At 42.5% G+C, this 16,888-nt stretch overlaps 2 protein-coding genes across 11 annotated transcripts in view; one reads left to right on the top strand and one right to left on the bottom strand.

The window, feature by feature from the left end:
* The first annotated feature begins 213 nt into the window (after positions 1-213).
* On the top strand, positions 214-3,477 carry LOC121546049 (paired mesoderm homeobox protein 2B-like). Its single transcript, XM_041857057.2, has 3 exons — positions 214-831; positions 1,481-1,668; positions 2,065-3,477. The coding sequence occupies exons 1-3, from the start codon at positions 591-593 to the stop codon at positions 2,494-2,496; spliced, it is 861 nt and encodes a 286-aa protein (XP_041712991.1). The 5' UTR covers positions 214-590; the 3' UTR covers positions 2,497-3,477.
* A 2,734-nt stretch (positions 3,478-6,211) lies between these two features.
* Positions 6,212-16,888, bottom strand: part of LOC121540505 (LIM and calponin homology domains-containing protein 1-like) — a 138,140-nt gene continuing 127,463 nt past the window's right edge. For 7 of the 10 annotated variants that reach the window (XM_041849438.2, XM_045207251.1, XM_045207242.1 and 4 more), the window contains 8 exons: positions 16,038-16,130; positions 15,598-15,762; positions 15,087-15,184; positions 14,732-14,893; positions 14,071-14,154; positions 13,570-13,678; positions 7,765-7,867; positions 6,212-7,441 (listed from right to left, as the gene is read on the bottom strand). In XM_041849438.2, coding sequence (XP_041705372.2) covers positions 7,416-7,441; positions 7,765-7,867; positions 13,570-13,678; positions 14,071-14,154; positions 14,732-14,893; positions 15,087-15,184; positions 15,598-15,762; positions 16,038-16,130 — 840 coding nt within the window. In that variant the 3' untranslated portion in view covers positions 6,212-7,415. The remainder of the gene's footprint in view (positions 7,442-7,764; positions 7,868-13,569; positions 13,679-14,070; positions 14,155-14,731; positions 14,894-15,086; positions 15,185-15,597; positions 15,763-16,037; positions 16,131-16,888) is intronic. The other 3 variants (XM_045207241.1, XM_045207254.1, XM_045207245.1) reach the window with 3 other exon arrangements.

The raw sequence follows: 16,888 nt of genomic DNA, 5'->3' as shown, positions 1-16,888 counted from the left end.
GCTTTGGGAAAATTGGATCAGGGAGAATCGTCACCCAACTTTCATTATTTCCAAGTGGTGTGATTGAATTAAAGGGCAAGACGGTGGTTAGAGAGGAGGGGTGGATGGCGCGCGGGGAGGGGGGGTTGGGCTTGGCGCATAATGGTGTGGTATTAAATTCTAATTAGAGATGCAGAGGATCAATGATAGGGAGGTTGGACAGCGCGGGCCCCCAGTGCCAGCCCAATAGACTGATGAGTTATTGTCATGTAAAAACGCTAGCAATAAGACCAAACGCTTTGCCATTGTCCAAGAGGAAAGAGCCAAGTTTATTATGAGGACTATATGCTCTAGAGACCTGAGGCTAGGCGGCTCTTAGGGGGCTTTTCATAAAACAGGGCGAAGCTCCTATAAAGGAGGCCAGTTTTGGAGCAGGCGCCGAGCAGTGCACATCTACCCACGGTCTAGCCTCTTTCCAAAACAGTCAAATCCAAGCAAGTAAATTCTCCCCATCTCATCTCGCGTCCTTATCATTGTTTTTGTAATCAAATTTGAAGTTTAGATTTTTTTCCTGGGAAGTGCTGCTTTCTTTATCCACTGAGCCTTTTCAAATGTATAAAATGGAGTATTCTTACCTAAATTCCTCTGCCTACGAGTCATGTATGGCCGGGATGGACACATCGAGCTTGGCATCAGCCTATGCGGACTTCAGCTCGTGCAGTCAAGCCAGTGGGTTTCAGTACAATCCGATCAGGACCACGTTTGGGGCTACCTCCGGCTGCCCGTCTCTCACGCCGGGTTCTTGCAGTCTGGGGACCCTGCGGGACCACCAAAGCAGCCCATACGCCGCAGGTAAGCAACCGCCAACTTTGTTCAACACTCCCCGGTCTCTACCCGGGTATATAGGACGCCTTGATTGCATTTGAAAATGGAAATGTGTTTAGTATTTACCAAACGAAATTTGCTTACACAAATGAAAGAATTTATCACGTTAGAAGCGATTGCAGGCAAGCGGTAATTCAGTTAAGGGGTTACACTATCCCACACCCAAACCGCCAACAACATTATCTTAAGCTGCCAAAATGATAGGCATAATTTATTTACTTTGCGATGAGATACAAAGCTTCGAAAATAATTAGATAACCAAAGACTAAAGCTAATTATTGACACAGAATTGGAGTTACAGTAGCAAGAACCGGGACGGATGGCAACATTACGACAAGTTTCCAAACTTGAACCCCAATATCAAACCAAACATTAGTTTATCATTACAGTTAACCACATTACAGTACATCACTGGTCTCATTTTAACACTAATCCACAAGTAATCTAACAGATTATAGAATATAATAACAACGTAACTCGATTTTCAACAGAATCATTCTTAATTCAGATAGATTTTTATCTGACAACATTGTAATTACATGTTATCATATGTTACCATTACTCTACAGCTATTGCCATTGCAAATACGTTTAACGTAGACATTTCATTCCTGCAGTTCCTTACAAACTCTTTACGGATCATGGCGGACTGAACGAGAAAAGAAAGCAGAGGCGCATTCGGACCACTTTTACCAGCGCACAGCTCAAGGAGCTCGAGAGGGTTTTTGCTGAGACCCACTACCCGGATATCTACACACGAGAAGAGCTGGCGCTCAAAATCGATTTGACTGAAGCCAGAGTGCAGGTAGGCTATGCTATCCGGCGCTATGTTCACCTTGTCAAAGTGCACCGTCTTTTCCGAACTCAAGTCATTCCGCACATTAAGCACAAGGATCCCTACTATTCTTGTGGGGTTTTAAAACATTTATTTGGTTTAAAAATACTTTCGCCAACATTAGGCCCATACAGAACTCATAGGCTTACACTGTTGTTTGATTATGTGTGAATAATTACACATATGAGGGTTGTTTTCCGACGGTCAATATGCGGATAGAGTATCATATTGCATTGTCTAATAGTGACAACATGACAATGGTTTCAGTCATTTACACATACAGTAGGACTATTTAATCTAATGGAAATTAAAAAATCGCTCACTATCAGTTGTCTAAATCTTTTGGACCCGTTTTTCGTTTTCTAGGTGTGGTTCCAAAACCGACGCGCCAAATTCCGCAAGCAAGAGCGCGCGGCGGCTGCTGCCGCTGCTGCTGCCAAGAACGGCTCCGGGAAGAAGTCGGACTCTAGGGAAGAAGACAGTAAAGAGGCCAAATCTACCGACCCTGACAGCACGGGAGGACCGGGGTCCAACCCCGTCCCAACCTCTAACTGCGGCGGGCCCAGTCCAACCGGTGGCCAGGTCAACGTTTCCAGCGGAAACGGACAAGTAGACCAAGTGAAGACGTCGGTGGCTCCCGGCATGTGTGGAAACACACCGAGTCAAGGCTGGGCTTCTGCCCCGGGTACCATCACCTCTATCCCGGACTCATTGGGTGGACCGTTCGCCAGCGTACTGTCCTCTTTGCAAAGACAGAACGGAGCCAAAGCTACATTAGTAAAGACCAGCATGTTCTAATACAGCGGAGACCCACTGACAAAATCAAACAAGAGAAACATGGTTTACTCAGGTGACTGAGGAGTGTTGAGTGGTGAAATGAGGGATGTTACAAGAAATACTGAAGGACACTGATATCATAACCGCAGTTGTAAAAAGATGAAGATGACTACTTTGATTTTTTTGCCTCAGTCCTTCGGTCTCGGTTATCGTCCAGTATTGTGGTCATTCTGCACTTATAGCTGTCTGGTTCAAGTAACCACAAACTGCTGTGAGTCATAAGCAGTGTCCCATCGTACGACCAGAATGTCAGACACTGTACAACTGCTTGTTTTTTTTAGGTAGCCAACATTCTGATTTGACTGAAGATCTTCGATATATGGAATGTCTGTTTATTATCGAACGAGACAGAGTATTTTGTTCATTTCCTGATGCAACTTGCTGAGTGTACGTAGCCTATACACCACTGTTTCAGGGCTCGTGAAGAATTTCGTTTCTTTCAATTGTTGACATCAAATGAACAACCATTATTTCCTCAGAAAAGGCACAAAGTACAAAAGTTCACTGCTGACAGGAATATGTAATTGTTTTGTGAGTCTTTCTACAGCTGTGTTTTTGTGGCTCAAATTGTATAGTGTTAATACGTATTATTGTATCTATCCTATAGTTGACCATAGGCCAAACTCCCCAGTCCCTTTAGAATCACGAAGTCTTTTTGACGTTTTACAAAGTTACCACTGGCGAATTTATTTTGGGTAAAAAAAGGGAATGGATGCAAACATTGTGTTATTTCTTCATTATTTGCATGTGGTTTTTGTCCGATTTTATAATAATTTCCCCCCATTTTGTGAGCATAATGTAACACGTTTTGTCCAGGATTTGAAAGTTATTTATATGTAGGTAATGAATGCTTATATTTAAGAAGGAAATATTTCTACATGTGCACATAGTTTTCCAGGTGTACCATTGAAATGGTTGTTGATGATAAAAATAATAATCAAAGTTGCTTTGTCATGTTTTTCTTTGTTGATCTTTAGACAAAAGGTAGACAAACGGGCTAGGCTACGTTCTGCAAGCATTAATGTAAAAATGTTAACCAAAGTCGCACATAAATTACTATTGTCTTCTGATTCCCCAATCCATGTCAGATTTGGTTCTCACAAATTCATCATATTGTTTAATAACTATTGTCATGGATTCTATAATATCATATATTACTATGTACCTCTATTATACAAGTCACCTACACCTACACTGGAAAACACCTTTCTGGTGGCCGTGGCCCATTCCGAGGGCTGGAAATTGACTTCAGCACCATGGACAGCGGCTTGCGGCAGAACGCATGCTTTGGGATCAGCGTTACTTTTAGGGCTGACTGTTCAGCAGTAATACAAAGTAGACTTCAATTGCCTTTCCCGTTCTCTATCAGCTTTTAGCTGGCTAAAAGCAGAAAAATACCGTCCGTTTTGCTTTCATCCTCGTCGCAGCAAAAAGGTATTGGGCCGAATTGAGTTGAGTTGACTACATGCAGGTGCACCACATTATTTCATTATATCTTATAACTACAGAAAGACACCGAAAAGCCCATTCATTCATTTGTTACATTTTATTTATAAACATACAGTATGCTATAAAGCCAATGCATTTGAACATCAAATTCATTTTTATTCGGATAATGTTCAGGTGAATATTACAATAAATACAGAACTTAGATGTAAAGTATCATTCCCAAACTATTCATCCAGCTAAGACAGTATCGATATTCCTGTCTCAAAGAGATGCCCCCCTGCAGAGTATCAGCCGAGATGTATTCATTTCCTAAGTAAAAGTAAAAAGACAATCAGATCCGAAGCCTAAAAATATGGTAGGCCTATATCAGAAAAATAAACCCAGACGAGACAGGGAAAGTTGTAAGCTACATGTTGAGAGTGGATCATATGTCTGACATAAGCGTAGGCTATGGATTTATTTCAAGATAGCATTTGAACATACAGTATATTCACCACTGGTAACCTATGGAGCGATTTCAGTGCCAACAGACATTTTATTTTAATTTCACAATTTAGAATTAGTATTAGGATATTGAATTTGAATGTAATATTTTTTGAATTAGTAACGCACAAATTGAATCATTGAATTCATAAATTGAACTTGTATTTTATGATTTGAAACTGATTTGAGAGAATATTGCATCCAGTTTTAAAATTCAATTAAATGTAATATTCAAATTCAATATCTATAGATTCAGATTCAATATGGTAAGCATTGCATTCATTGTCTGTGAATCAAATTTACAAATCATAATTTCAAGTTAATCAAAGTTTCATATATTCAACTTCTCAGATGCATTCATATTCAGTTCTCTAAATTCAGATTCAAAACCTGAGACTATATCCTGTTACTTTGCCAGCCAGGAAAGGTAGCGGAGAACAGGTATAATCAAATGCTCACTATGGTAAACAGAAACTTCTGGCAGTTTCTAAAGCCAATGCGGAATGTTGAATTAATTTTCTTCCTATGAATTTAGCTATAACGTTTAAACCGTTTTGTCTATGAGCTATTATGACCCCATTCCTGAAAGCTAAGACTCGCTGGAGCCGTCTGTTCCCTTCTATGATGACCACAGGCTGAGTTAGAAGGGAGTGTCACAAAACCGCAATTTGGCCCCATAAGAATATAGTTGAATAGCCCTGTCATAGCCCTTCTAAGGATAGCCTTTCCACTCCCTATTTAATCTTGCTCTTGTGACCGAGTGGCTTCGAACTAGGTCTCCTACATGTCACAAGACTGTGTTAGCCCACTTAGCTAAAGCTGAATTCAATGATTCGATTTGTGCATTACAAATTCAAAAGTATTACATTCAAATTCAATATCCTAACACTAATTCTAAATTATGGAATTCAAATACAATTTCTGTTGGCACTGAAATTGCTCCATAGTAGCCTATCATTTCACGATTGATGTTCGAACTGCTGGCACTGGTCTTCAGCAGCCAAATGTTAATCAAGTGCAACTGCTGGTAATAATATTTTAGCCATCATTTCACAACGCAACAAGTATGCTTAATGAATATTTTTGTTGTTGAAAATGAGTTTCTATTGCTGAGCATTTACCAAAATCGTCATCACTGTCAACAGGGCATAGAGAGGCCTAAATAGACTCATTATAATAATATCATAACATTTGGATACACAATAAAAAAATCAATGGTCGGCCTATTTTTTGTTGGGAAGGGCTGCTATTAAATATGTCAACCATTTATCCTAGATATATTTTAGATTCCGTTTTGAAACTGGAAAGACTGTCACTGCAAATCATGAACTCATGAGAAAACAATATAAGGTTTGGTAGACTATGACATCAGTAAAAGATAAAGGGGAGTATCAACAAAAAAAATTGGTGGGGTGATTTTAAGCTCTCAGTGTCTCCTGTGTTTTTAGCACTATTTGGACAAAAACCTCCCATCCTACCCAATCATACTTAAAGGAAAACTCCACCCAAAAACTATCATTTGGTAATTGTTTCATTAGTCCATTGTTGATATAGTCTCAAAATGTTTTGCTTGTCAGCAATCAAGTTTTAAAGATATGTAACTTTCACAATACAGAAATCATCCCCATATGATGCTATTGCTGATTTCTGTATTTTAAAAGTGATATATCTTGATAACTTGATTGCTGACAAGCAAAACATTTTGGGACTATATCAACAATGGACTAATGAAATAAATACCAAAAGATGGTTTTTGGATGGAGTTTTCCTTTAAGTGGATACAATCTTTGGGTTCCCTTCCCTTGCGTGTGCAATCACCTGTTTACCTAAGGCACATGTTTCATGACATTCCAAGTGTGAAATTCCTTAAGAGAATCAGTTAAGAGTTAACGGAATGATTTAGTACAGTAGCATAAATCCATAATGATGGTTGTTTACCTCCACAACCAGTTTACATGCATCAGTTTGTGTTATTGCTCTAAAATCATGTACATCTAACTTTGTGAGCGGACATTTGTTTCGAGCAAAGAAAGAGAGAAAAGGATAACGTTGTCAGGCCGACGTGCAACGTTACTGTAATGTAGGCCTATAGCCTAGTGACAGCACAGTATATGTTTTTATCCAATAAATAAAAGATAAAATACATTGTTGGAGCTGCCTGGAAAGAAGATAGGCAGCTAAACTATTTAACTCCCAGAATTTAAACCAGAGTTTGGGTTAATTGTGGTTTAAGTGAAAAATCTAAATTGGGAGGAACAATCATGCTTTTTCTAAGCCTTTTGTTGACCATCGAGAAATAACCCCTAAAGATCTCAAGTCAGCAAAATGGAATACACTTCTATTACTTGAAACTTTCATTTGAAATCTTGACAACCTTCTCTAGCGACCAAATTAGAAGCTAAAGTTACAAACTAAAGACTAATAAGGCCTATCTAACAACCTGGATACCAGAGAATAATTCAATTAAAATAAAGGGTTTTCTTACAAACAAATAAGTGCCACATTCGTTTGTTGGACTTCATTGCATTAGTATTTTCATGAGTTTCCTATACAGTTTTGAAGTGATGGAGGCTGTTATACTGTATGCACCATATTTACAGTTTCAGAGCTCAGATTCAAAATGGCCGCCATCCTCTTGAGGGCTTGTGGGTGCATATGGAAACGAGGAAGTGAGAACCTCTGAGCTGTGATCATACAGGGCCAATAGAATCAATAGGGCGACTATGATCAGTCTGACTAATATTCTATGCACACAACTTTCCAATGTCAGGCATTATTTGGACCATTTCAATAAACCCGATGGGATGTGAATTGCAGACATTGCGAAAATCCCCACATAGGCATTGACAGACAAGACACATTCCACACATATGTTGATTATACAGAGAAGCAGGAAGAAGGGAGACAATTTCTCCGTAATCCTTGTGCTTTCCATTGACCCAACGTTGTCACAATGTGGTTGGCTGGCCGGCTGCTGAATAGAAATGGAGCAACAATAAGGACAACCGTAAATTCTCTACTAGATGATTATCATATTTAATGGGATTAAGGAAAAATACATGTATTTCTCTGAGGCAATTGAGTACACAATACTCTTATATCAGCTAAATTGAATTAGTGTGTGATGTAGCTATTTATCATGTGAAAGCGAGGGAGCCAAATGTATAGGTGTGTGCATGTGTGTGTGTGTGTCAGCAAGAGAGAGCGCGAGAGAGAGAGAGAGTATGCAAGTGTGTATACGTGTGTAACCGTGAGTGTGTATGTGTGCATGCGTGGATGTGAGTTTGTGTGACTCACAGCGGGAGCGGATGTAGCACTGGTGGCAGTTGAGGAGGCCGTTCCGAATCCTCACGTCTGTCCCCATCGTGGTGTCACCCAGCTGCCCCTTACAGACCCCACACTGCAGGGGGAAGAGAGGGGGAAGAGGAAGAGATAGATAAATAGAGGGAGGGAGAGAAAGAGAAGGAGAGAGAGAGAGAGGGAAGAGCGAGAAAGAGAGAGGAAGGAGGAGGCAAAACACACTACATGACCAAAAGTATGTGGACACCTGCTCGTCGAACATCTCATTCCGAAATCATGGGCATTAATATGGAGTTGGTCCCCCCTTTGCTGCCACAACAGCCTCCACTCTTCTGGGAAGGCTCCCGAGTGGCGCAGTGGTCTAAGGCACTGCACCGCAGTGCTAGCTGTGCCACTAGAGATCCTGGTTCGAATCCAGGCTCTGTTGTAGCCGGCCGTGACCGGGAGACCCATGGGGCGGCGTGCAATTGGCCCAGCGTCGTCCAGGGTAGGGGAGGGAATGACCGGCAGGGATGTAGCTCAGTTGATAGAGCATGGCGTTTGCAATGCCAGGGTTGTGGGTTCGATTCCCACAGGGGGTATGAAAAAAATAATTTAAAAAAAATAATGTATGCACTAACTGTAAGTCTCTCTGGATAAGAGCGTCTGCTAAATGACTAAAATGTAAATGTAAAATGTAAGGCTTTCCACTAGATATGTTCAGCCACAAGAGCATTAGTGAGGTCGGCCACTGACGTTGGGCAATTAGGTATGGCTCTCAGTCGGCGTTCCAATTCATCCCAAAGATGTTCAGGTCAGGGCTCTGTGCATGCCAGTGAAGTTCTTCCACACTGATCTCGACAAAACATTTACAGTGGGGGAAAAAAGTATTTAGTCAGCCAACAATTGTGCAAGTTCTCCCACTTAAAAAGATGAGAGAGGCCTTTAATTTTCATCATAGGTACACGTCAACTATGACAGACAAATTGAGGGAAAAAAATCCAGAAAATCACATTGTAGGATTTTTAATGAATTGATTTGCAAATTATGGTGGAAAATAAGTATTTGGTCACCTACAAACAAGCAAGATTTCTGGCTCTCACAGACCTGTAACTTCTTCTTTAAGAGGCTCCTCTGTCCTCCACTCGTTACCTGTATTAATGGCACCTGTTTGAACTTGTTATCAGTATAAAAGACACCTGTCCACAACCTCAAACAGTCACACTCCAAACTCCACTATGGCCAAGACCAAAGAGCTGTCAAAGGACACCAGAAACAAAATTGTAGACCTGCACCAGGCTGGGAAGACTGAATCTGCAATAGGTAAGCAGCTTGGTTTGAAGAAATCAACTGTGGGAGCAATTATTAGGAAATGGAAGACATACAAGACCACTGATAATCTCCCTCGATCTGGGGCTCCACGCAAGATCTCACCCCGTGGGGTCAAAATGATCACAAGAACGGTGAGCAAAAATCCCAGAACCACAAGGGGGGACCTAGTGAATGACCTGCAGAGAGCTGGGACCAAAGTAACAAAGCCTACCATCAGTAACACACCAGACGTGTCCCCCTGCTTAAGCCAGTACATGTCCAGGCCCGTCTGAAGTTTGCTAGAGTGCATTTGGATGATCCAGAAGAGGATTGGGAGAATGTCATATGGTCAGATGAAACCAAAATATAACTTTTTTGATAAAAACTCAACTCGTCGTGTTTGGAGGACAAAGAATGCTGAGTTGCATCCAAAGAACACCATACCTACTGTGAAGCATGGGGGGTGGAAACATCATGCTTTGGGGCTGTTTTTCTGCAAAGGGACCAGGACGACTGATCCGTGTAAAGGAACGAATGAATGGGGCCATGTATCGTGAGATTTTGAGTGAAAACCTCCTTCCATCAGCAAGGGCATTGAAGATGAAATGTGGCTGGGTCTTTCAGCATGACAATGATCCCAAACACACCGCCCGGGCAACGAAGGAGTGGCTTCGTAAGAAGCATTTCAAGGTCCTGGAGTGGCCTAGCCAGTCTCCAGATCTCAACCCCATAGAAAATCTTTGGAGGGAGTTGAACGTCCGTGTTGCCCAGCGACAGCCCCAAAACATCACTGCTCTAGAGGAGAACTGCATGGAGGAATGGGCCAAAATACCAGCAACAGTGTGTGAAAACCTTGTGAAGACTTACAGAAAAAGTTTGACCTGTGTCATTGCCAACAAAGGGTATATAACAAAGTATTGAGAAACTTTTGTTATTGACCAAATACTTATTTTCCACCATAATTTGCAAATCAATTCATTAAAAATCCTACAATGTGATTTTCTGGATTTTTTTCCCTCATTTTGTCTGTCATAGTTGACGTGTACCTATGATGAAAATTACAGGCCTCTCTCATCTTTTTAAGTGGGAGAACTTGCACAATTGGTGGCTGACTAAATACTTTTTTCCCCCACTGTATGTATGGACCTCGCTTTGTGCACGGGTGAATTGTCATGCTGAAACAGGAAAGGGCCTTCCCCAAACTGTTGCCACAAAGTTGGAATCACAGAATCGTCTAGAATGTCATTGTATGCTGTAGCGTTAAGATTTCCCTTCACTGGAACTAAGGGGCCTAGCCCAAACCATGAAAAACAGCCCCAGACCATTATTGCTCCTCCACCAAACCTTACAGTTGGCACTATGCATTCGGGCATCTGCCAAACCCAGATTTGTCCGTCGGATTGCCAGATGGTGAAGCGTGATTCATCACTCCAGAGAAACGCGTTTCCACTGCTCCAGAGTCCAATGGTGGCGAGCTTTACACCACTCCAGCCGACGCTTGGCATTGCGCATGGTGATCTTAGGCTTGTGTGCGGCTGCTCGGCCATGGAAACCCATTTCATGGAGCTCCCGACAAACAGTTATTGTGCTGACGTTGTTTCCAGAGGCAGTTTGGAACTCGGTAGTGAGTGTTGCAACCGAGGACAGAAGATATTTTACACGCTACGCACTTCAGCAGTCGGCGGTCCCGTTCTGTGAGCTTGTGTGGCCTACCACCTCGCGGCTGAGCCGTTGTTGCTCTTAAACGTTTCCACTTCACAACAGTTGACCAGGGGAGCTCTAGCAGGGCAGAAATTTGACGAACTGACTTGTTGGAAAGGTGCCATCCTATGACGGTGCCACGTTGAAAGTCACTGAGCTCTTCAGTAAGGCCATTTTAATGCAAATGTTTGTCTATCGAGATTGCATGGCTGTGTGCTCGATTTTATACACCTGTCAGCAACGGTTGTGGCTGAACCAGCTGAATCCACTAATTTGAAGGGGTGTCCACATACTTTTGTATACATAGTGTAAGACATATGCTTTGTTTGAATACTTTGAAAATGCATAATTTTTTCCTTCCTTCCTTGTAGTAATCACTGATCTGACAAGGCTGACGGCATTGGTGAGTATGTTGATCAGAGAGGATCAGAAAGGTTTCAGCAATATGGCAATATAAACAAAAATATATACAGTGGGGAGAACAAGTATTTGATACACTGCCGATTTTGCAGGTTTTCCTACTTAGAAAGCATGTAGAGGTCTGCCATTTTTATCATAGGAACACTTCAACTGTGAGAGACGGAATCTAAAACAAAAATCCAGAAAATCACATTGTATGATTTTTAAGTAATTAATTTGCATTTTTTTGCATGACATAAGTATTTGATACATCAGAAAAGCAGAACTTAATATTTGGTACAGAAACCTTTGTTTGCAATTACAGAGATCATACGTTTCCTGTAGGTCTTGACCAGGTTTGCACACACTTCAGCAGGGATTTTGGCCCACTCCTCCATACAGACCTTCTCCAGATTCTTCAGGTTTCGGGGCTGTCGCTGGGCAATACGGACTTTCAGCTCCCTCCAAAGATGTTCTATTGGGTTCAGGTCTGGAGACTGGCTAGGCCACTCCAGGACCTTGAGATGCTTCTTACGGAGCCACTCCTTAGTTGCCCTGGCTGTGTGTTTCGAGTCGTTGTCATGCTGGAAGACCCAGCCACGACCCATCTTCAATGCTCTTACTGAGGGAAGGAGGTTGTTGGCCAAGATCTCGCGATACATGGCCCCATCCATCCTCCCCTCGCTGGCTTGAGCAGGGGGACCTTGCGTGCGCTGCAGGATTTTAATCCATGACGGCGTAGTGTGTTACTAATGGTTTTATTTGAGACTGTGGTCCCAGCTCTCTTCAGGTCATTGACCAGGTCCTGCCGTGTAGTTCTGGGCTGATCCCTCACCTTCCTCATGATCATTGATGCCCCACGAGGTGAGATCTTGCATGGAGCCCCAGACCGAGGGTGATTGACCGTCATCTTGAACTTCTTCCATTTTCTAATAATTGCGCCAACAGTTGTTGCCTTCTCACCAAGCTGCTTGCCTATTGTCCTGTAGCCCATCCCAGCCTTGTGCAGGTCTACAATTGTATCCCTGATGTCCTTACACAGCTCTCTGGTCTTGGCCATTGTGGAGAGGTTGGAGTCTGTTTGATTGAGTGTGTGGACAGATGTCTTTTATACAGGTAACGAGTTCAATACAGGTGCAGTTAATACAGGTAATGAGTGGAGAACAGGAGGGCTTCTTAAAGAAAAACTAACAGGTCTGTGAGAGCCGGAATTCTTACTGGTTGGTAGGTGATCAAATACTTATGTCATGCAATAAAATGCAAATTAATTACTTAAAAATCATACCATGTGTTTTTCTGGATTTTTGTTTTAGATTCCGTCTCTCACCGTTGAAGTGTACCTATGATTAAAATTACAGACCTCTACATGCTTTGTAAGTAGAAAAACCTGCAAAATCGGCAGTGTATCAAATACTTGTTCTCCCCACTGTATATGTATTCACTAACTGTAAGTCGCTCTGGATAAGAGCGTCTGCTAAATGACTAAAATGTAAATGTAAAATGTAATCTAGTTTCAGACCAGTATGTAGGGGATCTAGATTCAGACCAGTATGTAGGGGATCTAGTTTCAGACCAGTATGTAGGGGAGCCTAGTTTCAGACCAGTATGTAGGGGATCTTGTTTCAGACCAGTATGTAGGGGATCTAGTTTCAGACCAGTATGTAGGGGATCTAGTTTCAGACCAGTATGTAGGGGATCTAGTTTCAGACCAGTACTGTATGTAGGGGATCTAGTTTCAGACCAGTACTGTATGTGGGGATCTAGTTTCAGACCAGTACTGTATGTAGGGGATCTAGTTTCAGACCAGTACTGTATGTAGGGGATCTAGTTTCAGACCAGTACTGTATGTAGGGGATCTAGTTTCAGACCAGTACTGTATGTAGGGGATCTAGTTTCAGACCAGTATGTAGGGGATCTAGTTTCAGACCAGTATGCAGGGAATCTAGTTTCAGACCAGTATGTAGGGGATCTATTTTCAGGTGTTTCTTTAACCCATGCTACGTTAGGTTACTTACACCTATACCTGAGTGGAGGACGGCTCATAATAATAGCTGGAACGGAGCAAATGGAATGGCATCAAACACAAGGAAACCATGTTTTTTATGTATTTGATACCATTCCACCTATTCCTCTCTAGTCATTACCAAGAGCCTGTCCTCCCCAATTAAGGTGCCATCAACCTCCTGTGACCTTTACAATCCTTAAAGATCAACAAGGAGTTTCTGGGGGGTTGGGTCTAGGGCTTGGATTAGAATTCATCATCAATTACATTAGTCAGGATCCTGTGGTTAATAACTGTGGATGGGTGTGGTGTTGTGATGATAGGGTTCTGACCTAACACAGCCTGCTACTAACTGTGGTGTTGTGGTGATAGTGTTCTGACCTAACACATCCTGCCTGAGTGACACTGACCTTAAAGCACTGGATGTGGAAGTAAAGGCTGAGGGTCTCAATAATCATGGCCGCCCCTTTTCCCAGAGGGTGACCGCAACTGGAGCACAGCTTCTTACCGCTCACCGACCTGCAGGGAAGAACCCAGTCCAGGTTACCACAGACTGACCACTGAGCAGCACAAACTGAATGACCGCAGTGCCAAATGAAGTATGGTCCAGTGGATATATGGTCCAGTGATAGTGAATGAAGAATTGAGGGATTGATGCTTTTAGATTCCTCAGATTCACATCTAGTACAGTATATTGATCTATACATTTGATGATGTGGGATATGGACTCAGACCAGTTAGAGATACCAGCAATGTCTTCTACAGAGCTGACATGATACTTTTCACAGAGAAGCACAGATCAAACCTTGTACTTCCGGCAAGTTCAATATCGTTCTCAATATAACAGATGACAAAAGCAGTAGTGAGTGGGGCCTCAAGGAGCTGAGTTTGGCGCCCTCTGGTGGCGGTACCTGTTTGGCGATTGAGGCATGTCGGATGGGCATGTTGTGGGTGACTTTAATGGACTGGGCCCCATGGATTCAATGGAGCCACACCTGGAGATGAAAAGCAACATGCAACATGACGGCCTGCCTAGCAACATGGACATGATTGAATCCTTTAGTATGAATTGTACCAATCAAAACTATATGAGCCGAACAAACAATAATAAGGTTCTATAGGTGAAAATACAACGTTGTTGCCAATTATATGGACCATACAGTGTGCAATACAGCTGCATTTGACAAATTCCTACTCTAGGCAGTAGGTTTACCAATATGTGTTCTTACTTTTTCAATCTCTTGAGCCACTAATAAGAATCTGTTTTAATTGGTTGGACTATAAATCAGGGACTTTTTTGTGAATTACTAAATATACAACATCTCTGTTGTCATTTCCCTATAAAGCCTCATCTTGACAGTGAGGCAACATAGATGAATTATGGGACCACCTACTGGCCATCTGAGTAAAAGGCATGTCCATGATGGAAGATGTGGAGAAGCACTAATAACCAAAAGAGAAGCCCCTCTGCATAACACAGTGAATATTGGCTTGTGAATGATAGAACAAACTCACACGCACACATGAACACACCCCTCCCCTCACCCCTAATCCCTCCGCAAGCACAAATACCTCCTGTCCCGAGAGGGCGCCTGCTTGCTGGGTTTGGTGTAGTCTAGTAAGACCTCTGTATATTGTTTCTTGTTGTGGGGCTGGGGCACGGCCATGGCGGGTGGTGCTCTCTGACCATTCTGCAGACTCGGCGTCAGCTTGTCTGCCTGACTGCTGTTCTGGCTGATTGAGTTGTGGACGATTGATTGATTCAATGATTGATTCATTTCAGTTTCATTAATGACCAATGACATTATATAGAAAGTCATTATTCTCATGCCCATTATAGGGTTCAAGGTCACACACAGACACACACGTGTACTGACACAGACAGACACACACAGACACACACAGACACACACACTCTTAGACTGACCTGACTGCTGTTTTCAGGTTCTCATCTCTGGATGCTGTGCTGATGTCACTACTACTGTCGTTATCTTGTCCTTTCCATTCCACACACTCTGTGTTCCCCTGGTGGATGAAGAGAGAGGAAGAGAGTTTCAAAGGGTTTGTTACAATCACCCTAAAATCCACCGAAACACATTAACTGTCATATTAGCTGTTCAATAAATTCAAACAGTTAGTTCACAATTTCACTGGATTAGTGAAGTCCACGTCCCTACTCATACACTGAGTAGAGTGCCTTTTAACTGTGTCAAATTATGACACCTTTATAATCCACTGTAACAAAACCACATGGCCTGTTAACAGATTAGATTAGATGGGTTTATTAGTCACATGCACAGATGTAATTGCTCTAACAGTGCAGGTCAAAAAAGAAAGTAAATGAAACAATAATACAAATAATAATTATAATAATATATACATATATACAACACGTTATTTTAATTTAATAGGTAACCCAATATAACTTCTCCTCTCACCCCCTGCCTCTCCAGCAGCTCCTGCTTGCGTTCCCAGTCGGCCAGCGACCGGACAACGGTGTCCTGGGGGTCCATGGGCGTGGGGCCATCCCCCCGGATGGGCGAGGGCAGGGTGGAGGAGAGGGGGGTCAGGGGGGCCACAGTCTCCTCTAGTATCCTACGCTCCTGTGGAGGAAGGGAGGGAATGAGGAAAGGAGGGAGAGAAGGAGAGAAGGAAGGAGGGAGGGATGGAGGGATGGAGGGAGGGAGGGAGGGACGGAGAGGGGGTGGGAGGGGAGAAGGAGGGAGAGGAGGGACGGAGTTATGGAGAGAGGGAGGGCAGAATGTAGGTAAGAGTCATTGTAGGGAAACAATAGGAGGACACTGATAGGATGATAAGAAGTTTGTATTCAGTCAGCAGTCACATTCATATACGCACGCATGCACACACACACACACACCTCCTCATGGTATTTCCTCTCCTCCTCTTCCACCTCTCTTTGCGCTCTCTCCCACTCCTGTTTCAGCTTCTCCTGCTCATGCTGGTACTTCTCCTGTTACCATGGCAACGAGAGATGGCACACATTCATCAACAAGGAGAAATGACATGTCATACAGACAGACGGATGGAGAGATAGACAGAACAGATGCCTGTTGGGCCATACCTGGCCATAAAGCATATCGGGGTTTGCCACTTTGTTTTAGAGTTCTATCAGTAACGAACTGAAAGTACTTATCACTCTCCCTAAAACATGATGATGGCTGGTGACACTTTACTTCATGAAAATCCGATATCTTGAAAACTTGCTGACAAAACATTTTGGGATTGTATTAACAGTGGACTAATGAAAAAAATACCAAAATATCATTTTTTAGTGGATTTTTCCTTGAAAGATGGTGTGAAATGTGGAAGACTCAACTTCATACTCCTTTTGAAAGATGAAAACATCTGATAAGCTTAGATTGAGGTGAACTATCCATTAACATTGGATTTCATCTCAATAAATAACTTGTGCTAGTTCAGGTCTGTATTAAGTACCATTGAGAAGCATGGGCCAATCATGTGACAGGAAAAAGTGGGCATACACAAACATAGCATGCATGTATGATGAGAGCTGTAAAGATATAGAAAAGACAGTCAAAAAGCTGCCAACCAAAGAAACAGACACACCATGCACCGACAAGGGGGTTTAGGGGTGACAAGAGTTCATGCATCAGCCAAGCAAACCCTGTGGGTGGATCTCAATAGTCTGAAATGGTTTTCTTTCCTCATCTCCTCACCTTCGTCTGTAGAATATAGGTTAGGTGAGGA

The sequence above is a fragment of the Coregonus clupeaformis genome, chromosome 3, assembly GCF_020615455.1.
Source record: "Coregonus clupeaformis isolate EN_2021a chromosome 3, ASM2061545v1, whole genome shotgun sequence".
Taxonomy (NCBI): domain Eukaryota; kingdom Metazoa; phylum Chordata; class Actinopteri; order Salmoniformes; family Salmonidae; genus Coregonus; species Coregonus clupeaformis.
This window is presented reverse-complemented; position numbering and strand designations above follow the sequence as displayed.

Excerpts from the sequence above, each read along its gene's own strand:
- LOC121546049 (XM_041857057.2), top strand. The coding sequence starts at position 591 with ATGTATAAAATGGAGTATTCTTACCTAAATTCCTCTGCCTACGAGTCA. Across the intron at positions 832-1,480 it reads AAGCAGCCCATACGCCGCAG|TTCCTTACAAACTCTTTACG; the intron begins GTAAGCAACCGC and ends TCATTCCTGCAG. Across the intron at positions 1,669-2,064 it reads TGACTGAAGCCAGAGTGCAG|GTGTGGTTCCAAAACCGACG; the intron begins GTAGGCTATGCT and ends TTCGTTTTCTAG.